We start from the raw sequence: 23,698 nt of genomic DNA on the forward strand, positions 1-23,698 counted from the left end.
AATTTTAGACGATTAATTTGACTCAAAAAACACAATTCATGGATACTAGTGAGATACAGATACGTAGCAAGAATACAACATTCAATTTAAATGAATGATCTATAATCTTATCCAGACGTATCAAATTACCAGAATAGTTCAAAAGGGTAGTCAGAACACTAGACCATAGAATGTTGAGAAGAGAAACCCATAGTTATAATCCCCATATAAAAACCAAAAATGTGTTATAAAAAAAAAAAACCAAAAATGAAGACGTTGTAGTGGGCGGGTTTCTTGGCCCGATTTTCAGCGGGCGGGTTTCTTGACCCGATCCGTTTTCTGAGTTAATAAGCCTCTGAGTTAAGAAGTCCCTACAGAGAAATGGTGGGACCCAAAACACACTTGCTTCCACTCCTGCTCCTCCTCCTCTTCCTCTCCGCCCTCTCCTTCTTCTCCTACCACCACTCCTCCCTCCTAATCTCACTTTCAAGCCCTAACCCTAACCCTAACCCTAACCTTAATCTCACTCTCCACCCCCAAATTCCCAATTTCACCTTCATCATCAAGGTCCTCGCCTACAACCGCCTCGACTCCCTCTCCCGCTGCCTCCGCTCCCTCGCCGCCGCCGACTACCTCTCCGACCGCGTCCACCTCCACCTCCACATTGACCATTTCCCCCTCTCCGACGCCGCCGACGCCGATCGCAAGCTGCAGGAGTCGCGTCGCATTCTGGACTTGGTCGATGGATTCGAGTGGAAGTTCGGCGACAAGGTCGTGCATTACCGGACTCAGAACGCGGGCCTCCAGGCCCAGTGGCTCGAGGCCTGGTGGCCCAGCTCCGATCACGAGTTCGCGTTCGTCGTGGAAGATGACTTGGAGGTGTCGCCGCTCTATTACAAGTTTCTCAAGAGTCTGATTGTGAATTACTATTACAACGCCTCCAATTCTCGTCCTTACATCTATGGAGCTTCGCTTCAGCGACCAAGGTTTGTTCCAGGTACCATCTCCTTTTCATTTTCTTTTATTTCAATGGCTGGTAATGCTGAATATATGATCTGAATTTTGTAGATTACACTAGAATATGCTACATCACAGTGATCTACATTATAGATTTCAACCTACAATTTTTAATTTCATAAAGCCTCTTCGGTTAAGCAGTTTCTTCATTGCATTTGTTGTGCTACGAAGTTTCGATTACACTCTTAGCTGTTGATGTGTTATGTTGACTTCATTGCAAGTGCATACATGTAGATAGAAAATTATGCATATGCACGCACACATCCTCATCTTTCTGCATTTGCTATCAAACAATAGCGTAGGAGGAAGTAAGCCTTGATGGTCGAAGAGCAATTACTTGAATTCAATATTTTACTGTTTTTGTAATTTAATTTTTAGTTATTTATTGATTTTATTATCAGTTGCTGAACCGATTTCGTTTTCTTTTTGGCTTCTGTTAGTGATATTGAATGAGATCAAACCCCTAACCATTCTAATCATAACCCGTTTTCCCCACCCTCTGTCATCATTTTAACTTACCCCAAGACCTGACCTTTTCCTATATAATTCCATGTTATATATTAAAGAATCCCCATGCTTTTCTGCCTTTCATTTATTGGACCCCTTGATACTGGGTTTGATCGTAAACTAATCAAAACTTTGCAAATGAAAGTCTCAATTGAACTTTTTTTTTTCCATCATAGAAACTGATTGTTTCTTCATTTGGTGTTGCTTATAGGTAAACACGGGAACAAACTACAATTGGATGACGGAACACGACTCTTTTTGTACCAACTGGTTGGCACTTGGGGTCAGCTTCTGTTTCCTAAACCTTGGAAAGAGTTCAGGTTGTGGTACGACAAACACAAGGCCAAGGGCATTAAGCCAATCCTCAATGGCATGGTACTTTCTTTTTTTTTTTTCTTTTTTCCTTTCTCTTTTGAAGAAGAATTGTGTGTGCCGATTTGTTTCTTGGTCAATTTTTAAATTTGACTTCTTACTCGGTTGAGATGTAAAATTTATGTGCAGGTAACAACTGGGTGGTATAAAAAGATGGGAGAGAAGATATGGACACCTTGGTTCATTAAATTCATTCATACTCGTGGCTATTTTAATATCTACACCAACTTTTTACATGAAAGAGCGCTTAGTGCCTCTCACAGAGATGCTGGTGTCAATTATGGGAAGACAGCTGGGCCTGATTCACATATATTGGATGAAAGTTCTCTTGATTTGAAGTTTTGGGATATGCAACCGTTGAGTGATCTCAAGTGGTATGATTTTTGTTTCAGAGAAATATTTCCTGAAAGAGTTGTTGTGAGCCTTGATGAACTTGGGTCCATTCTTGATTCTGTGCAGAAACACAACACCATTATTGTTGTTAGCCTGTTTGGGGCTAAAGAGATGGTAATAAGAAACCTACTCTGCCACTTTGAGACTCTAAATATGCTGAATTATGTACTTATTGGCCCCGAGTCTGAACTCTTGTTCGATCTGGCAAGAAGAGGACATCCAGTGATCGCTGCGAACCGCTTTCTGGACAGTGTAGGAGCACATAAATTGATTTCTATGAAGCATTTTCATGTGCACATGATCAATGAAATATTAGTCAAGGTCTATGTATTACAGAAGTGTTTACAATCTGGGTACAGTTCCTGGGTGGTGGATGGGAACATGCTTCCAGTCAGCAGAGATGCATTTGTCGAGTCTGATCACTCGTATGATTTCTATATAGGTAGAATCTCAGAACTTTTCTTTGCCAGTGGATTATCTTCTACTCGAAAGGTTTGGGATGATGATTTTATATCAAAATTCGCAAAAAAAGTGATCTCTTTTCTAGTTAAACGACAGAGCATAAGTTTCAGTTATGTAATGGCAGAGATTTTGGAACAGAAAAAAGGTGTGAGGGTGAAGAATCTTGATGAGACAAGCTTTGGTGTTAGGATCGATAACAGTAGGGTCAATCAATCTTTAGGTGATGGAAAGCAGGTGGCTTTCTGGTCACATGATATGGCTTCAGATTTAGTTCAACAACGGCTTCAGGAACTGGGTGTTTGGTCTGTGGATGACGACTTTTCTTGTAAGGCTGTTATTTGTCACCAATCATAACATCTGGTAGCAGTTATACACGAATTGGATTATTGTTTCATTGTATTCTACATTCTATCTGTAGCTGTTTGCTTTTGTAGTGTTGCAGCTCTTATTGTATTCAAACCAATTTTCCCCAGATCCATTTATCAATTAACAGGAAGATAGTGATTTTTCAACACCATATGATGTGATGATAAGCAGAACAAGGACCAATGGTAGTGATGAAGGGTCTTTTGGGGCATTGAATTTTGATTTAGAACATCAACTGTCGATTTTTATTGTTGCTTCACAACTTTCCAGAGCACAATGTGCGTGTGATACACTACAACCATGCAATTATAAGATACCAACACAACCTATTAACTTTCACCTCTTAAATTTTACTGAAAAACAAAACACAACCTAGGATGTATGATCCAATTACACTGCTTGGAAACCAGGCTTGTTGATCTGAAACCAGCTTTGAGAAGGAAACCAGCATTGAAAACTGATAATGCTCCTCTGCAACCAAATAGCGAATCCTGCAACGTAATCTTGTCCATAAGAAAACTGAAAGTCTAAAAATTGCAACAGAATGTGACAATCAAATTACTGCAAAGACCTGGTGCCTGTACCGACCTGCGAAGTCATCCGGTAGGGCAAAGCATCCTGCTGCGAAGAATGGCCTTTGAACTTTCACATGCCGGTTCTCAAAATTCTCTTCGGCAAAATATGCCCAAGAAATAGACAACATCAACTCTCATCAGTAATTAACTAATTATGCATGTTAGAACCATTAGTTCTAGGCAAAATCCCTCCAAACTCTTTCCACCTGTTTAGTGCTCAAACAAGGTCTTGACAACACACAGCCGTTGCATCCTTATCTCCAGATTTCAATGCACTGCCAAAGATGATGGCACTACAGAAGAGCATGTCCACACCATTAATTAGTCGAACATGTGGTACACCAGGAGGCTGTGGCCTTGTTCTGAAATTATTTGATGATATGGCTTTGAGGGAGCATACATACTGGTTTCTGGAGCGCAGGGCCTTCTCCAGATGGAATGCAGCATTCCATCAAGCATGTGGCTGAGTTCCTTTCCATTATAGCTCAAACTTCAAAGAGAACTCTAGAACTATACAAGGATTAAGTGCCGTAAAAAGAATTTACAGCAAACATACAGGCCAACATCAAAATTACACTTCTCACAATTCATCGACAAGGTGACAAATACTGACCAAGAAACTTCTTTTCCTTTCCAAACTCATTTACTCATTTCCTTTTTCCTTTGAAAAGTAGAAACCAGAGTTAGAAAAAGAATATCATTTGAGCCAAAGAATTCAACAGAACCCAACATGATTTACATTAACATATTATCATTTGATACTAGAAAATCAAATAATCTTTGATCCCTGAGTATAATCACCCCTCTTTCTCTACACCAGAACTAGAACTCATTCGTTCTTCTGAAAAGGCAAAACACTAAAAAAACCAACCCAATTGAATTTAAAGCTTTAAATCCTATGAACAACCGAAAATGATCCTCAAATTTCATTCTTTAAACAGTTGTGCAGATACTCCACATTAGATAAGCAGCCAAAAAAACAGATGAAACTTCAGAATCCAACATATTCTTGATTACTTTCAATCCATTTACTCAATGTATAAGGACCCAGTATATGACCAGCAAGTCAGCAACCAAATATAACCGATTTAAAAAACAAATTACTGCGCTTTGTAATATCTATTCTCATATTGCCGAAATACTTATAAACACAATTACTCAGCTTTGTTGTGAATGCATAACAGCAAAGTGGCATTATATTTAACAGAGGCTGATCCTCTATACAAATGAGATTACAGTAGATAAACTATACTTGTAAGTTTCTGTAGTAACAAACCTCTTCCTAATACATTTATGTCATAATTGTTACCATGTCATACTACCATGACACTGCTGGCCCAGTAATTTATATTCACACCATAATACAAGCCTCAAGTAGAAATTACCTAGTTTGAGATCAACTGGAAGACCATACGCCATAGTTATCAGAATCTTTGAGGTGTGTTTACCTCAAGTATCATTCTTCTTTTTCAATTTTCCAGGAAAGTTAGTTTCCAAAGCTGCATCTACTATTTTTTTTGAAAGGGGCTACATCTACTATTATATGTTCTTATTCTTGGTGGGAAAAACAAAAAGAAGGAAAAAAACAAAAAAACAAGAAGCCTTCCATTTTTTACTTTTTTGAACAGTAATTGAATATACAAAACCTGTTAACTCTTTTCGTATGAGCCAAATGCAAAGAATTCTAACCAGCAAAAAAGAAATGCTTGATAAAGTTCTGTATTATTTTTTATTTATCTATCTATCTATCAAAAGTCTAGATTTCAATCTATCCTGAATTCGGTTCCATACAAATAACTACGATCTAGCAAATATTGGCTGCGTAACTCATAAAACATATACCTTCACTCCCAACAGAGATGAGAATTAGATTATTTTTAGAACATTCTGAGGAGAGAACACCGGATAAGGTATCATCTTGCATGTGATTTCTTACACCATATTCAAGAAATATCAAACACACAGAAATGATAATTGTGCACCACAACATCAATACAAACATAAACTAGCCACCAGAATTTAGGTAACCATCAGTAGTTAACACACACACACACACACACACCCACACCCACATACAAGTCAAATCATATAATAAAGATAAAAAAAGGCTAAAGCGCTTCACGAAGTAAACAGATTTGCATAGTTATAGTTCTACTGTTTATTCTTTTTCCTTTTTCAGAAGCAAATTAACACAGTCAAGGACTTCAATATCACCAAGAAATCATATGTTTTCAACTGTTGTTAGTGACTGATATATAAACATAACTACGAACTTCAAAAGAAGCTGAAACTTAAATAACCCCAGTCCTAACCTTGTCTACAATGGTGAATTGATGTCCTTTCTCCCTACACTACTGTGCACCCTAACCTTCAGTAACAACTTTTTTCCTAACATCTACTCCACCCATGTGTCAGAAGAAAGAAATGAGTTACGGGAGGTGAGCGACCACAGATACCTAGACGCACTGTCATAGTTGGTTAATCTTCATCATAATCTTCCTCTTCCTCATCTATCCTCCTAGTCAAATTGGCAAGTTGCATGGGATCAATGGCCATCTTTTCCATGCCTGTCAAAGGCCAACCTAGAAATTCCACATGCTTCATATCAGGCGTGAACTGTGATGATTGATTAGCAGGAACAGGAACAGGTACAGAAACAGGAGCAGGAGCTGGAACAGGAACAGGAACAGCGGCTGATGTAGTTGCTGAATCCTCATTTTCATTCAAGTCCACATTCAGATCAAAATTGCGAGCTGCTGTTTCTGCACTATTGCCACCGGAAGCGTTTTCCTTTGACCCTTTATGCTCTGTTGCATCATCCAGCAACTCAAGGGGCTCATCAAGCTTGTCCTCATGCTTATCAACGTCCAAATCATCTTCATATTTCTCATTAGCTGCACTTATCTCCCTCCCTGCTGTCCGACTACCACGTGGGCGACCTCTAGGCCTGCCCCTACCCCTTCCTCTTCCTCTGCCACTTCCAATGGTGTTACCAGCATCATGCACCATCAGACTCGTCTTGGACTCATCATCAGTATCAGTGTCTTCATCATCGGCAACCGCTTTCCTCCCCCTCCCTCTGCCTCTACCCCTTCCTCTGCCACTTCCAACAGTATTACCAGCATCATTCATCATCTTACCCCTCTTGGTCTCATCATCACTCTCAGTGTCTTCATCATCGGCAGCCACTTTCCTCCTCTTTGCAACCGGACATTCCTCCCCAACAGCATCCGAGCCCCCTAGATCAGGAACCTTACTGACAATATCCTTCAAGAAATCAAAAACACTGAAGGTCTTGACACACTGTTTCAAATGCAGAGAATTCATGGTCTTGGCTCCCCTCTTGAGGGTTATGTCATAAGTCCGGTCACATAAATCCTGCAGAAACAGTTCCAAGGCTTTCGAAACCAGGAGAGGCACAGCCAAAGCTATCTTCCCAACATCCTCATCGGTTTGCATAATCTTCTTAATTCGAGCCGCGGGGAAACGAGTATCAAGCTTCTTCCTCATAGTGTCAAATTCTGAGCACCAAATCAGAAATAAGCCCCAAAAAAACAAAGGAAGTTAACTATTCTAAATCAGGACTAAAATCAAATAAGAAATTAACAAAAGCAAAGCTATTGCAAAATCAAGCCCTAGGAAAACACCAAGACTAAGAAGATTCCATACTCCTCTAAAAAACCGACATCCTAATAGAGTCTAATAGCTACATAACCATCTATGAGATTGAAAGATAAGAATCAATTGAAACATAAACCCTAGAGCCTAAACCCTAAATTAATACTCTGGAAAGCGGTAGATAGGAAAAAGAGGAGAAACCTGGAAGAGTCCGTCAGCGGTGGTTAGGGACGATCGAGAAGAAGAAGCGCACGAGAAGAAGAAGAAGCAGAGAAGTGATTAAGAAGAAGAAGAAGAAGAAGAAAAGTCATGTAAAAGAAAAAGGAGGAGGAGGAGGAAGAAGTATAAATATTTGTTGGGCGGTCAAACGACAATTTTTATTTTCCAGAATGAATGAATGGGGGAGGTGAGGTCATGCCTGATGTACGGTTTGGGCTCGGGTCTGTTTGACCTGTTGGCTGTTGCTTTGATTTTGATTGGATCCAACTGCACTAGTGTTTTCTTTCCTTTTTCTTTTTTTGGAAAAAATCATTTAGTGCTGGGCTACACTTTAACAAAATAAAAAAAGGGGAAAGAACAAAAAAGGTCAGAATGGAGTAGGTACTGCCTTAGGTAATGATAAAAAAAACTCCACCATATTTGCATATTTCCACTTCTGTCCTTTTACATTTCGACCCTGTTACTTTTACCTTTTCACTTTCATAGTTTCACTTTTACCTTTTTTACTTTTACTGTTACTGTAAGTAAAATATATATATATATATATATCTTATATAATTAAGCCAATTCTTGAGGGAATCGTTAAATTTTTGAAATACCATATATGCCCTCACATACTATAAATATTAATAAACAAATTATTTCTATATGAGGATAAGATAGTCAATAGACTAAATTATATTTGAAAAAATTGCAATACCTCCCATAAAAAAGGAGAAGCTTCCCCAAAATTAAGAGAGAAATTGCAGTAACTTTTTTAATTTAAAAAATAAAAACAAATAAAAGCCAATTGACATGTGTGGAGCACATGTTAAGGGGCTAGTATTAATTACGCAAATAGTGCTTAAGGTTAAATTTTTTAAGACCCTCAAATTGCCCCTCCTAATATATAACTCTATGGCAAATGGATTAAATAAAAGAAGGGCAAAATTGTACCTATGCAGCGGAAAAGAAGAGGATAAACACGGTTACTCCCAAACGTGGTTGAACACCGGAGAAACTGCAATACTATCAAAATCGACTCAAAGATTGCAGATTCACCTAATTGTCATTGGGTAATTTTGAGATTTTGTTTTCCAGTGATTTGGGTGTTTCATGAGGTCTCCTTGATTTATGTAGGTCTCTGTGAAGAATTTGGATGGTCTCTGGACCGGGTCAGTGAAGAAGGAAAACACAGACACAGGTGTGTTTATTGCTTTGAGTCTTAAATGTGTTCAATATTGCGTGTAATTGTGTTTTGGTTGCTTTTCGGGTGAAGGTATTGTATTGTTCTCTTCTTATGTTTATTTCCTTTCATTGAAGTGCAGATGCAGCACTTTGGCACATTTTGATGATTCTTGATACAGATGATAATCTATAAGTAGTAACGCCATTTTGTTCAGTTACTTGCTTAGTTTGATGCGCATTAGAAACCTGTGCTTACAAGGCATCTTCTTGGCTTCACCGCAGACTTTGAAGCTTTCCAAGCATACACTGCACTCCATTCCTTCGTCGGTGACGACTATCACCCTCGGCATGCCTTCTATGGATGCCTATGATGACCATCGCCACGGTAGGCTGATCAGTGAATACAAAATAATTAAAAGCTAAGATAAATTAGATAATGTCGATGAAGATGTTAATAATAATAATAATAGAAGAAAAATTTTAAAATCTTAATGAAACGTATCTTCCGCTACAATGTGGGTCGAATTAAAGACTCAAAATGTAACCCTAAATCCCTATGAAAAATACAAAATCCTAATTGAAATGGCTTTTGATGAAATTGATAGGTCAAGAGCGGTTCATCATATTCTTGAACTCTTGAAAGTTAACGAAGCCATCTCCATCGGCGTCAAATTTGGTGATCATGGTGGCACATTCCCCGACGGAGCACTTCTGCCCTAAGCCTAAGCGGTTGAGCACCTCATGAAGTTCACTAGCCGAGATCAGGCCGTTCTTGTCGAGATCGAAGACATCGAAGGCGTCACGGATATCCTTGCTTGACGCAGATCCATTCATGAGTTTTGTGAACTCCTCCAGGTCGATGTGGTCGTCGCCGTCCTTGTCGAACTCGGACATCACAGCCTGCACTCCCTCCGACTTCACCTCACACCCCAGCTCACACAAAACGTTCTTGAGCTCATCGCAAGAGATGAGTCCGTCACCATTCTCGTCGAACTTGTTGAAGACCTTCTGTACCTCTTCCATGGGTACCACCATGCCGCTGCCACTTCTTGAACTTCTGAAACTCGATGACATCGCTGAGAGAGAGTACAAATTTGATTTGGTTTCTTCTTGCTTGTTAGGAGTGTGTGAGGGTAGATATCCCACTGTTCCTATTTATAGGGCTTGATTTCAGTAATTGGTTCTGTTTGGGTTTCCTATAAGGAAAAGGGAACAGTTTCCTAATTCAAAATTAAAAGACTTTCTTGAAGGTAAATACTTTTTCTTGGTCGAAAAGAAAAAGGAAAGACGTTTTTCTTGACCTAAGAAGGCTCTGCAATTTAGGGATTCTCTCTCCAAAAAAGTATTTGATTACAACACAAACCCTTTCGGGATTCAGCATACTTTGTGCCATTGGATTGCGCTGTGATTCTTCCACCCTTCTAAAGCAAAGTGGTAATCTCTATTCAAGATTTTTTACCCTTATTTTACGTACAGATGAATATTACTAGTATGAGCGAGTAGTATCATGGCTGTAGTTCGTGTAAGATTTTTGATGAATCTTATACCTGATTCTTTTTGTTTTATTCTTTCTTTATGTTTTCATTTGGGATTGTCCCTATCGACCACTTGGCTGTCCTCAAAACTAGCTACTTTATTATAAAAGATATCAGGACTGTAATTTTAACCTTACGAGGATACATATTCCAATCTTTTAAGTCCAAACTTTTTGTTGACTTCCCTGTCCCTGTATTTCGTAGTCTTATTTCATCAGATACTTGGATTTACAATGCTCAGGAGCAACCTACTGCATCAGTTTTTCATAGCAAACATTGGAAACTTAACTCAAAAGATTGATGATGCTGAAGCAGAACCTATGCTAGATGGTGTGTACGTGGCCTATTTGGAATGTTGCATAGATGAGTTTTTGGGTTGTTTATGGACTTTTCTTCAGGTCGATTGATGAATCTATGTCTAGGATTAGTGTTTTGATAAATGCATGGTCTTCTAGTATTGAATATAGATTCATTATGTGCCCGGAGTTCATGAACTTGGAGCCAAGATCAACGTATTCTATTTAAAGCTTGCAAACCCTTCTTTGAGATATGAATGAAGAGAATTTTCCAGCAAGCTTCTGCTTCGTTTTAGGTTTTTGTGATGCAACCTAACTGTAGGTGTGATGTCTAGAGGCCTTACCAGTAGTGGCGCGATGCTAATAGTTTATCCTCATTTTGTCACCATAACTTCCTATCTTGCCTAATTTAATTACTAAGCATTTCTTAGCCAAAACAGTACAATCATATAGTTAGTTGTCTTGCATCAATGGAATAAGGAAAGAAATAAGGATATTGACTTCTTCAGACAGACCCAATGATATATATATCAAATCTGCGCGCACTTTTGGAATCTCAAAAAACAAAGGAACTTAACTATTCTAAATCAGGACTACAATCAAATAAGAAATTAACAAAAGCAAAGCTATTGCAAAATCAAGCCCTAGGAAAACACCAAGACTAAGAAGATTCATGGCTTATGGATCACACTCCTCTAAAAACCAATATTCGAAACCCTAGAGTTTGAAAGATAAGAATCAATTAAAACATAAACCCTAGAGCCTAAACCCTAAATTAATACTCTGGAAAGCGGTAGATAGGAAAAAGAAGAGTTAAGAGGAGAAATCTGGGTGAGTCCGTCAGCCGAGGTTAGGGACGATCGAGAAGATGAAGCGCACGAGAAGGAGCAGAGAAGTGAATAAGAAGCTGAAGAAGAAGAAGAAAAGTCATGTAAAAGAAAAAGGAGGAGGAAGAAGAAGAAGAAGAAGAAGAAGTATAAATATTTGTTGGGCGGTCAAACGACAATTTTTATTTTCCAGAATGCATGAATGGGGGAAGTGAGGTCATGCCTGATGCTAGGGTATGGGCTCGGGTTTTGTTTTACCCGTTTCTTTGATTGGATCCAAATGCACTAGTGTTTTCTTTCCTTTTTCTTTTTTTTGGAAAAAAAATCATTTAGTGCTGGGGCTACACTTTTATGAAATAAAAAATGGGCCGTGACCACTTACCCAGAAAAGGCCCAACATGAACCCAAACACCTCACTTAGAGTTTTTTACTCCCATTTACGATTTACCCAAACCAACAGCGGAATGACGATTTTGCCAGTACCCACGACTCGAGTAAGTTTCCTCTCAACACAATTCAAAACGCTTTGACTCTGTCTCTCTCGCTCGCTCTCTAAGTCTGGGTAAAGGACAACGATAATCTCCGAAACCGGCTAATACGATTCAAGGTCCGGCAGCGGTTGTGTTTTCTCTGTCATCGGAAGTATCGAAACAGGTAAAAATTGAATTTCTGATTTTGTTTTCCAGATTTTCAAGTTTTCTGCGAAATAGATTACATATAACTTCGATTTGAACTTGTTGATAGCTTCGATTTGGTTCATATCTGTGAAATCTATGATATTGACTTTGCATGTGCGAAAATCTGTGAAAACTACGGTTTCTGGTTCATAGGTGTGAAATACTGTTCTGAAACTTGTTTTTTTATTATAAACTGTTAATTGAGTGAAAATGCAGACTAATTGAAAGCATATTGTCGATTCCAGACCATAGGCAATAGGCACATTATTCCCCCGCAATAGACTTTGTATTGGGGGCCAATGATCACTACTCTGTTTATTAAACTGCAATATTGTGTAAATGACTGAAAATGGAGTGGTTTTTTGGTGGTCTATTGGGGGGCAATAAGCACATTATTGCCCCCCAGTGATGTTCTAACTGTGGTTATTCATTATTCATTGTAATTGGGGATTTTAAATGTATTATGTTGTTTTGTCTTTATTGAACTGCAATATTGTGTGAATGACTGAAAATGGAGTGGTTTTTTGGTGGTCTACTGGGGGTAATAGGCACATTATTGCCCCCCCCAGTGATGTTCTAACTGTGGTTCATTATTCATTGTAATTGGGGATTTGAAATGTATTATGTTATTTTGTCTTTATTGAACTGCAATATTGTGTGAATGACTGAAAATGGAGTGGTTTTTTGGCAGTCTACTGGGGGGCAATAGGCACATTATTGCCCCTAATAATGTCTTTATTGGGGGTGATGTTAGAAGGTTTGATTATAAAATGATCATTTTGGTTTCATTTCTGCACAGAATGGCGAGACCGAGATTCAACCTTTTCAGTGATTCTGAAGAAGATGTGCGCAGTTTTGAGAGCTCAGATCAAGGTACTGAGTCAACATTTGACGAGACACTGCAGAAACAAATGGAACAAATTAAAAAGAGGAAGCGACAACTGCAGAAGAATCAGAATCTGAGGACGAACAGACAACGAAAAGGTTCGAAATGAGACCAAGACAACAGCAGAAGAGGAAGACACTTGAAGAAGAAGAAGACAGTGACTCAGATGAACAAGAGTCAAAGAAAAGAAGAAAAGTGCAACCACCGAAGAGTAAAGGGAAGAAGCCAAAGAAGGGCACCAAAAAGCAGGAAGGGAAGAAGAACGAGGTCCAAAAAGCTAAAATTCACTGGAAGCAGCAGGAGTGCACCCTCAGTTCATTCTAGAGGGTGATGAACGCACACAGGGAGAGAATACCAGAAGCAACCAAGGCTCTGTTGAGGGGTACAGATTTCTGGGACATGATAGAAGCCTTCCTGGAAGACAAGATAATAGAAATACAGCTGCATAAGCATGAAGCGGACCTCGAAATAATAATGAGGCATTTCGACCGCAAGGATAATAAGTTCAAGTTTGGTGATGTTGTTACGGAAATAACAGAAGAGGACATCACAGCTTTGTTTCACCTCCCTGCCGAAGGAGATGTGTTTGGACCCAAAATGAATTGGAGCCAAACAAGATGTATTCCACGTTAACAAGAGGGTTGTCAGGGATGAGATGGAAGACTCTGCAATATTTGGAAGCCCTTTGAAAAAGCAGGCTGTCCTGAGAACGGAAGTTGAAAAAAAAAACTCATAACCGAGTTGACAAAGCTGGCAAAACAGAAAGACGGAAGAAAGATTGCAGTGTTGATGATCGCATATCTATTCAGCAAATTCTTCTTCAGCCGAACCGGGACTCAGATTACTTGGGATATGGTGGCAGTTTGTGAACGAATTGAGGCAATAAACATGTACAATTGGCCGAGGCTAATACTTGACTTCTTATTGGAAGGGATGCAGAAGTACAGGAGAAACAGTCCAGCGACCATGAACGGATGCCTGCTTCTCATTTACTACTGGTTCCTTGAGAAGACCAAGGCAAAGAACTACATCCCGGGGAAGCACAAGGAAACTCCAAGATTTGTGTGATGGTCGATAAAAGAAATATTCAACTTGGAGCAGCTTTACAAGAAGGGAAAATTTCGCAAACAGTACACCAAGTAAAAGCCACTAATAATTCTTATACATAAAGTTTCAAACCAAACATTTCGGTACACGAAATTTGAAACTCGACCCACTATCAGTACACGACGTCAATTTTTGACACCAAAATATCCATTATGCCCTCAGTTCTTTTTTTTTTTAATAATTTTTTTTTCTGTTATTTTTTTTTTCCTTCGTTTTTTCTGTTTTTTTTTTTCCTTCGTTTTTATCTCTTTGTTCTTCCTTCTTCCGGGCTCGCTTCCAACGCCGCCTTCCTCACCTCCACGCTCACTCCCTCGCTTCCAACGCTGCCCTTGCCCTCCAATTGGTGAGATTTATGGTCCTACAACTTATATTTGTAACTCAGCCAATATTTAGTCATGTGAAAAGAAAGAAAGAGATAAAAACGAAGGAAAAAAAATGAAGGAAGAAAAAAAAATAACAGAAAAAACGAAGGAAAAAAAAATAACAGAAAAAAAATGTATTAAAAAAAAAAGAACTGAGGGCATAATAGACATTTTGGTGTCAAAAATTGACGTCGTATACTGATAGTGGGTAGAGTTTCAGATTTCGTGTATCGAAATGTTTGGTTTGAAACTTTATGTATAAGAATTATTAGTGGTCTTTACTTGGTGTACTGTTTGCGAAATTTTCCCTTACAAGAATGAGAACTTGGCTGTGGTAAGCGAGGAAAATCTAATCCGAGTAGGACTAGGAATTCTAGAACCTTCTCTCCTATTACAATCATGAAACTACTCCTAGTTTGAATAGACACACATAAGTTGATTTTCCTTCAACAATTTTCGGAACATATAAATATATGAAATTGGTTAGAACACCAAATTTTAAAATATGTAAATATACATGGCGCGGGATATCTATCTAGTTCTAAATATACGAAAGACAAACTAACTGTTCACACATGTTCATGAGGCAGACGATCCCTCGTTTTGCCCTTGCTTTTTCCGCACAATTACAGGCTGCCAGTGATAAGCATAGGCGTAAGGTCTCGAACTCTTCCAGATTATGAACTGAGCCAGCGAAAGAAAGCTTGGTAGGGTATTTGAGAACGACAGTTTATATACGAATGAGGAAGAATTGGTCTGAGTTTACCCAATTCGTCGTTTTTGTGGGTTTGGGTTAGAAGCCACTGACGTCTCCATCTTCTTTCTTTCTGTTACCAAATCTAGAAACTTGAGCTTTGGAATTTAGATTGAAATCAATTCACTCTAAGGCTCTAAGGTAAGCTCAAACCCATCCATGGTGGTCATTTCGATTTGATAAACTAAGGTCTGAAATTGGGGAAGACGGGAAGAGTGGAGCTCAAGTTTGGCTGCAAATCCTTTCGGTGGGCATTGATCAAGCTTCTCAAAGGTTTATTTGGATAATCAGGTGAGTGAGAAGTGAGAACCCACTTCATATATTCCTCCATTAAATATGGAGATTGTCAAGTTGTAAGAAATACATATGTTAAAGAGTACGTTGTTGTAATTGTATGATAGCGAGGGATTAAGGAGATTGCCATCTAAAGTGGTCTGTGCTTTGGGTTCATCTGTTTCTTTTGCTTTGCCTCATTTGTTTTGGATTTGGATTTTGTGTTCATATAGTATACATCCAACACTGCCTGCATCATAAGACAGATTTTGTGGCTATTTGCTGCAGTTTGTTTGTTCGTAGCTCTGCCAACTCACTCTTGGCCTTGGCTCATCTCTATATTCAACTATATAAGATATAATTACCTTTCATTTTTGTGCATTTGGAGTTTCATTTTACAACTGTCATGGCAACCATGACAAAAGTTTAGTTTCTGCTAACGTTTCTATTAATGGTTTTCAAGATTATGAGGAGCATGTGATAGTTTATCATAATAAATTAATAATGGCTTGTATGGAATCCCTTTCTAACTTCAGTTAATTTTATTATTATGCAGCTCAATTCAAGTTTCTGTGACAGTCTAAAGACACTCAAAGAGGGTCTGCGTTGAAGGCTTTTATAAAAATTGGTTGCAGGTAGAACTGATCTCCTTTGATGCTCTTAGATATTCATTTAATATGGTGTTGGCTTCTCCAGTTCCCAAATCTGTTATTGGATATTCATGTACAATTCTATTTTAATCCTCAATGAAAATTTGAAGGCTCTTCATTGATTTTGTTAGTCTATGCATTTTTCTTTATTCTTTGCAGCTCTTACACTTTTTTTTTTAATTTTTTTTTTTTATGAAACTACAGCTCCTACATTTTGGTTGTTAGTTCCCCAACAATCTGTCCAATTTTTTGCCATCTTCAAGGTATGTCTCCCTTTCTTTATTTACATTTCGGCTAGGGTTGTGGGATTCATTTAATTGAGTAGTGAAAAGAGTGACCTTTGACTCTTTGAGCATGTTCATGAATTTTTTAGATCGGTGAATTTTTTTATTTTTTATTTTTTTGGTGTGAATCTATTTCACTGTTTCGCTGACTTTTCAGAAAAGAAGTTGACAGTGGGTTAATTGTTTTCTGACGTGTCTTTATCTTCTGTGTTGGTAGCTTTATCTATTTTTCATTGTCTTAAATTCTTGGATAGCTGTATATTTGTCTCAATTACTTGTACAAACTTCCATGATCTATTCTGATCTTAGTAATGTATTTTCTCTGTTCAACTTTTCCTTATCCTAAATAATATTAATGTTTTTCAGGGACGGGTTCGAATTTTGGCTTTAATTGTGAAGCTAATCTCTGTCTCCCCCCCATGTGGCATCAGTGGTTTGAAAGTCAAATCTACTTAGACTTTTTGAAGCAGAAATTAACTCCAATGATACCCTTGCAACCTTAAATGTTATGGAGCTTTTGTATGAGGTTGGTCATTGATTATCTACAGTTCTTCACCCCCCCGGGGGGGTCTCACTCTCTTTCTGGAGATGCGGCGCACACAATTCACATGCCTTTCTTTGAAGCTCTTTCTCTCTTAAGTTGCTCCTTTGGTGGTGCATTGACTGCATTCCATGTTTCATAATTTTTTTTTTCCCTGCAAGCTTTGCATGTTTGTATGTAGAATTCAGCAGTCTGATATGAATAAAATTTGAATATACAGACAGGAAATAGAGAAGGTCCACACAAATATTCTAGGACTAATATGTAGGACAAGTATGAAAGAAAAATGGCTCTTGCTTTTTATTGATTATTTCTGATTAAATGATATTTTGAAATACATAATTTTGTTTTAGAATTGATAAACAATTTCAAACTTCTGTGATCTTGTTTTTGTTTCGAGTCTCTTTTCCTCGATAGTTATCGTTGTGGGATTTAAATCTTGATTTTACATGTTATCAAATGATGAAGTTATCAGAGATCAAGCACGGTAGAGTTTTTTTTGTCAACAAGCACCCTTCTGCAGCTGCTTAGTTCTATAATAAGGTATATAGTTGTGCCAAATATGCTCTTATTATCAATTTCATTTTATATCATTTTTAACTTCTTAGAAACTATGATAGACACAATATTACAGCTCACATGTATGCAATTTTAGCAACCGGTCAATGGACTCAATTCTAAAATCAAGGGCGATGATGATCAGTGGAAGACTGCTGTCGAATGAGAATTACATTTTGTCTGATGAATCCAGTAAGATTTACATTCATTCTCTAGTGTTACAAATGCTTGGGGACTTTTAATTTGAAGAATTGCCATTTACATCATTTCCAGAGAAGTGATTTTCTCTTCGAAATACTATAAACTTTTGTATTCTCTTTAATATAAGATGCACTTAAGCCTTTTGCCTTCAGCATTATGACTCATTAAAAGCCTGTGTACATGTCCTAAGAGAACAATTGATTCTTACTTCACCCCTACACTTTTAAGGCACTTATAATACCATTTTCTGGCCCAGAGAGAAAGAAGCACAAATGCTCCATTAGTTGACACCCTTAAAGATGATGTAATGCTCTTTTGATAACTTCTGTTGGCCAGCTTGTTTGCTTGGTAATTTTCCATCTGAGTAGAGATGCTTGAAATTCACTAGTTGCAATTTCCCCCAACTGTCCGTAGTAGGTTGAAATAGCCACACTAACATAATCTTTTGACCACATGTTTTGCAACTTGAATATGTTTGCCATGCTGGATTGAATCTAATGCATTCTATATAGTTGCTTTATTTTTCTGCATGCAATTTATTCTCTTTGGAACATGTTGAGAATATCAAATAAAGTATAATTTTATAGGCTAAATGTTAGAGATTTGTTATTTCTGAATAATGATATAATTGTTAATTTCTTAGGAAGAGTAGTAAGCGATTGCTTGATTTTGCAGGTGCGAAGACTGTGGTATTAGCCATAGATAGAATACTTAGTTCATCAGAAACTCATGATACAGATGAATGTGAATCTGCTCTTGAAGCTCTGGGTCAAATAGGGTCATGTAAGTATGCACTACTTGCTGTACTCTTGGAAATCAAATTTTATAGTGTGGAACAAATCTATATGTTCCTTAAGAACTCAATACTGATAGCTGTTATTTCTGGGTGCTCTTAGCAATGCAAGGAGCGCAATTGCTACTGTCAAGCTCACCACCAGCTGTAAGACATGTTATCTATTCTGCCTTTGATAGGCAGGGACATGGTACACAACTGGTCAGTGCATCTACTCTTTTTACTCTCTCTCTCTCTCTCTATATATATATATATATATATATATATCACACACACACGTGTGTGTGTAGATATTTTTTTTTTCTCTTTCATCCTTTGGTTGCTTTTTTTAACTTCGTCCTCCTCTCTCTCTCTCCCCCCCCCCTCCTGTTCCTTATCCTGTATTCATTTTCCAATTGATTCAGTTTGAAAGGTTCTGCCATGTGTGTGTGTGTGTGTGGCTGTCTGGCAATTACTAGTGAATTCGGCTTCAGCTAACCTTTTATTCTTGGATCCTTGATTGTGAGTGATAACTAATCTATTAGTCTTTATCATCAATGTATTTATGCATTAAAAGTAGGGAGGAGAATAAGTAGTCGTTGAAATAAGGTATTGGTCATGGTTTACACCTCTCCAAAAAAGTAATACAAGGTTATGAACGCTTAAAGATAGCAAGTGAGGAATATGCTATATTATGATTCCTGTTAGCTGTTGACAATGAAATAGCTGCTTACTAGTTAAAATAAAAATGGGGGAGTGTCATACTTAAAAGCTAAATGATTTGAATCATACCCAGTGTTTATGAGGGCCACATATGTCTCGTGCTTTATGGACTCTACAGTACTTGTGCCATCCTTAGGTACAGAGAGTATATCATCTTTGTTTCTGCTACTCATACAGAGCTATCTTTAATCTTTTGGAGCTCGATTTCATTCATCGGTGTATCCACTATTCTGCTGACTTTTTTCTTTGCCAAAATAAGATGGATATTTGGATTGTAAAGAGGGGAATCAAAGATGTTTCCTAATAGTATACTGAGTACAGTTTTATTTTTTTTTATTTTGTATTTTTTGTACTTTGTGCAATTCTTGATGATGATCAGAGATAGTACCTGTTGTACTTTACCTTGTTTGACACTTCTTTGATGTTCTATTTTTATTTTTATGGCAAATACAGGCTGCCTTGCATGCCCTTGCAAACATCTCTGGAGAAACTCAATCTAAGAACAGCATAATACTGACTAGTGATGCATAAGAAAGCCTACGACGCTTGATTTATGAAACCGCATCCAAGAGCTCAAAGTTGACACCATCAGTGAGCAGTTTTTTTGTCCTCTCTTACTTTTTTAACCATAAGCACTGTTTGATATTATTATTCCAGTCAAGAAGCCCCTGGCACTTGAGTGCAGGTGGCCTGTGCAAAAGTTGGGTCTGTTTGATCGAGTCAAAAAGTGTTATCTATCAAATCACTTCAAGATTATTATAATTTGATACTTGGGAGTTGTACTCAGTTCTGGATGCAATTGACAGGGTATATTCCTCTCAGTTTTCCAACAGGATCCAGAGACTCGTTTGGCGGTGAGGTTTCTAAAAGCATGAATTATGGGTCTTTTTGTTTGTGTTTTTTCTTTTCCTTTAGGAATGCATCAGCTATTAAATTTTATGAACAGGGAATTAGTTTATTGACCCCAGTTAGGCCACCGTTTTTATATAATGACTATTAAGCAGATATTCTAATTGGAGCTATGTGGAAGTACCTTTCAATTATGTTAATAGATCATCTGAAACTATGATATTTACTTTTACTGGACTTTCCTTTGTTTGTATTGCTTGTTATGCTAATCGCTCTTCACAACACACTACCTCTTAAAATTGTGGAATCAAGGATATGCTGATGCTTCATATGTGGCAATTTAGATAGAGAATGGAAATAGATATGACATAAAAAAGTTCACCTTACTGAAAATATAAAGGTTTGCCGTGTTTTGTTATTTATGGTGGATGTATTATTGCAGGGTTATAGAGTGCTGACTGGGTTGGCGGCTCGCCCATGGTGCCTCATGGAGATTTGCTCAAAGCAAGAGATAATAAATATAGTGACTGATGCCGCTACTGAAACCACAAAACTAGGTCCTTCTCTTTCATAGTCCTTTTTTTTTTTTTTTTAGCGCAGTTTCCCTTTCATAGACTGTAATACTTGTCGAGTTATCACCTTTGCCTGCAGATTGTGTGTATAGTTGCAATTCTTATAATGAGATAGTGATTACATGAAATTGGGTTTTCCTTGATAAGTTGAAGCGAATCAGCGCCTTCCTAAAATAGGTGCCTTCCTCTGAAATTGCTATTAAACTGTGCTTCCAGCTGATGGCACATTGACACTGGTGTAATATTGAATTATGAAAATAAAACCAATACCTATCTGGATGAGCTGAATTTATAATTTGTGGTCACTGCACGTCTGCACTAAATGTGCTCTCAAGAGTGAAATTGACAGGATACACACCCATTTCATGACCACAGCACCAGAATCTCTTTAATTTTTTCCTGTATGACAACGTAGACGTTTTTTTTTTTCTTCGTTTAATTTGAGTTGTATATTTCAAAATTTACCAGATCATATGTTTTCTGGTTCTCTATTAGACTCAAATTACTGCTCCTCTCTTCTTTTCGATTTCGAAAGTCAACTGTGTGAAATAATTTTCTTCGAACTAATATTATAAACGAAATTTTTTGTTCAGGCATGGAAGCAAGATATCATTGTTGCAAGGCTATCCATATGGCTTTTAACATGTCAAATAAACTTTCAAGCGACCCAGCGCTTGGTGGGATTGCGGCAAAGGTCAGCTCTATACTAATCACTTTTCTTTCCTTTTGCTTAAATAAGAGTGGGAAAAGTTTTCTGGATCCCTAACTAATTTAGTTCGGCCAGTCAGACGTAACGCATACAAGCTGGAGCATAAATCATGTTACGAATATATAATGTATTCTAGTTAGGAGTCTTCTGTATATGTGGATTGGCTTATGTGGGTTAGAGTTGCTAAGCCATCAAAAGGGATTATAGTAGAACAGAAAACTAAAATTGCTAAAATAATTGGTCATTAACAGCAAGTGTTCTTTCTTTATAACCTATATAAGAATCAGTCTTTCTAATCTTCTGTAAGCAACCAATCAATTGATTCAATTATGCTGCCTTGAGTATTTTCTCTTATGAAGGTTGGAACATTGCATAGGAATACTTAGAAATGTTGTTTGTCTGTTACTATGCATGTTGTTTTCTAGTCTTTTTTTGTGCTCAGATGTTATGCACGCTGAATTGTTCAAAATGTGTATATATGAATATTAGGAGAGGATATGCGATCTCAACACATGGTTAGTAATAATTGTCAACAGTTCAGTTGGATAGGAATACTGATCTGTTACGTTTATTTAGTTGGAGATTTACTACTACAATGTGACACATACGCTATATTTAGGTTACTTCTTTGTTTTTTTTTTAGCTTAAATTCTGGGCATTAGTACTAAGTTCTATGAGCTATTGCTGAGTTGGTATAGAAGAAAAAAAAGTGTGAATCAGGATGTAGGGTGCTGTCACTTTTATGATGAATCTATTTGTGTTGGATAAGAATAACTACACTTCATTCAAAGATCTTTTTGTACTCTTTTGTTCCTGTAAGTTGGTAATTGTTATTTGTTGAGCCTCAAAATTGGGGAGAAAGAAGTTTCTGTTCATTCTTTTGTTTCAGACTCCTATACTAAGTTGAGGGTTTCACTCTGACACTGGCATATTGATATGTTAGAGGATTATGTGTGCTCCACAATAGTTATCGTGCATCAGTTAATATGTAGGAATGACCTTTGTGCTTTTCATCACTATAACCTTTCCTGATTCATGGCATGACTTGGCTTTTCACTTTATCTGAGATATTGGCTCAATGGTTGTTGGTTGTTTGATCTATTCAGCCACTTAAAAGTGATATCCGTCTGTTACTATGCATGTTGCTTTCTAGTCTTTTTTTGTGGTCAGATGTTTGCACGCTGAATTGTTCAAAATGTGTATATATGAATGTTGAGAGAGGATTTGCCATCTCAACACATGGTTAGTAATAATTGTTAACAGTTCAGTTGGATAGGAATACTGATTTGTCACGTTTAATTGGTTGATGACCGTCGTGTTATATGCCTAGTTGCAAAATTATTTTGTATTTCCACATAATTGATGTGGATCTCTTTAGTGATGTTACTAGCGAGGAAATGAATATATTAGTATTGCAGGAGTTCATTTTTCTAAATTCATGATTCATGAACACCAATGATTTGTTTTCTTGACTACCTTTTCCAGGTTTTGGAAGCTTTAGACGTGCTCAAGAAGAAACCAGATGCTCAGGCTGAAGAAGTTCTTTCAATTGAGAAGCTTATCGGCGAGGCATACTCCATCATTGACAAAGCAGTGAAGGTTGGAACATTGCATAGGAATACTGGAGCACGCAGAAAGTCTCGATTGGCCAGAAGAAAGAAGGCTGTAGAGATCCAAAAAGGCTGGTATACCCCGGCTGATTCTGAAGTTACTGCCTGAGGGAACAAAACCCCTTTGTTGGGTCATATTCTTTTGTTTCCTTACTGTTAAATTTCTTTTGTCATACAATCTTTCCTTTTCAATCTCTGTATCTTTCCATATATATGGTACAACTGTAGTCTTCGTTCTTTTGGTATTCAAAATGTTGATGAGCCAAATAGTGTCTATTGATTTTTGCTGCAAAAGCACATTTCAGATAGAAGGGAGATTAAAGAAGAAAAATGTAACAAGAGAGAGAGAAACAGCAAGGATTTCACTGAGTGGTTTACTTGATTAACAATTTTAGCTTAATGGCTTGTACGTATAACAGATGGATGTACTGCATTGCATTATTTTTATACTCACAAAGAAATTCATCACAGTAACAACATGCGATCGACTTCGATCTCTAATACATGTACTGCATTACATTTTATTCACACTTAGAAAATGACCAGAGCTACAATGAGCCCCTTTAGTTTTGGTTGGTTAGGTCCAAATCCACGCTTCACTAGGAGAAGAGGTTTGGTTCTTGATTCTGTCTTTCAGCATCTAGGTGTAGCAGCTAAGTTGCTGAAAAGCTCGATGGAACCAATTCTTCTTTGTAGTTGTAGATGCAGCTGTAGTTGTTGACGCTGTAGCCGTAGTTTTGCCAGTAGCTACCATAGACCCTACACTGCTATAGATATATTCCATGGTTCACATGGCCATTAGATTCGTCATGAACTTGTGGAAGTGCTCCGAGGTAA

General features: G+C 37.7%; 3 protein-coding genes and 1 pseudogene across 4 annotated transcripts; 2 read left to right on the forward strand and 2 right to left on the reverse strand.

Annotated features, from left to right (window-relative positions):
• The first annotated feature begins 358 nt into the window (after window positions 1-358).
• On the forward strand, window positions 359-3,244 carry LOC133714162 (uncharacterized). The gene is made up of 4 exons (XM_062140235.1): window positions 359-976; window positions 1,715-1,878; window positions 2,005-2,710; window positions 2,855-3,244. The coding sequence occupies exons 1-4, from the start codon at window positions 361-363 to the stop codon at window positions 3,082-3,084; spliced, it is 1,716 nt and encodes a 571-aa protein (XP_061996219.1). The 5' UTR covers window positions 359-360; the 3' UTR covers window positions 3,085-3,244.
• A 2,500-nt stretch (window positions 3,245-5,744) lies between these two features.
• Window positions 5,745-11,417, reverse strand: LOC133714163 (uncharacterized). Of its 2 annotated transcripts, XM_062140237.1 has the most exons (3): window positions 11,393-11,417; window positions 7,491-7,552; window positions 5,745-7,192 (listed from the first exon to the last, which is right to left on the reverse strand). In XM_062140237.1, the coding sequence occupies exon 3, from the start codon at window positions 7,179-7,181 to the stop codon at window positions 6,150-6,152; it is 1,032 nt and encodes a 343-aa protein (XP_061996221.1). In that variant the 5' UTR covers window positions 7,182-7,192; window positions 7,491-7,552; window positions 11,393-11,417; the 3' UTR covers window positions 5,745-6,149. The 2 variants fall into 2 exon arrangements, with proteins under 2 accessions (XP_061996221.1, XP_061996220.1); XM_062140236.1 differs by lacking the exon at window positions 11,393-11,417 and having other exon boundaries at window positions 7,491-7,674.
• Window positions 9,282-9,698, reverse strand: LOC133714842 (probable calcium-binding protein CML27). Its single transcript, XM_062141101.1, has one exon. The coding sequence runs from the start codon at window positions 9,696-9,698 to the stop codon at window positions 9,282-9,284; it is 417 nt and encodes a 138-aa protein (XP_061997085.1).
• A 3,590-nt stretch (window positions 11,418-15,007) lies between the features above and the next one.
• On the forward strand, window positions 15,008-23,290 carry LOC133713584 (uncharacterized; annotated as a pseudogene).
• Window positions 23,291-23,698: the final 408 nt, after the last annotated feature.

This window comes from Rosa rugosa, chromosome 6, assembly GCF_958449725.1.
Source record: "Rosa rugosa chromosome 6, drRosRugo1.1, whole genome shotgun sequence".
NCBI classification, from domain to species: Eukaryota; Viridiplantae; Streptophyta; class Magnoliopsida; order Rosales; family Rosaceae; genus Rosa; species Rosa rugosa.

Coding starts and splice junctions, on each gene's coding strand:
- LOC133714163 (XM_062140237.1), bottom strand. CDS start 7,181: ATGAGGAAGAAGCTTGATACTCGTTTCCCCGCGGCTCGAATTAAGAAG.
- LOC133714162 (XM_062140235.1), top strand. CDS start 361: ATGGTGGGACCCAAAACACACTTGCTTCCACTCCTGCTCCTCCTCCTC. Junction 977..1,714: donor GCGACCAAGGTTTGTTCCAG/GTACCATCTCCT, acceptor TGTTGCTTATAG/GTAAACACGGGAACAAACTA. Junction 2,711..2,854: donor CTCGTATGATTTCTATATAG/GTAGAATCTCAG, acceptor ATGTAATGGCAG/AGATTTTGGAACAGAAAAAA.
- LOC133714842 (XM_062141101.1), bottom strand. CDS start 9,698: ATGGAAGAGGTACAGAAGGTCTTCAACAAGTTCGACGAGAATGGTGAC.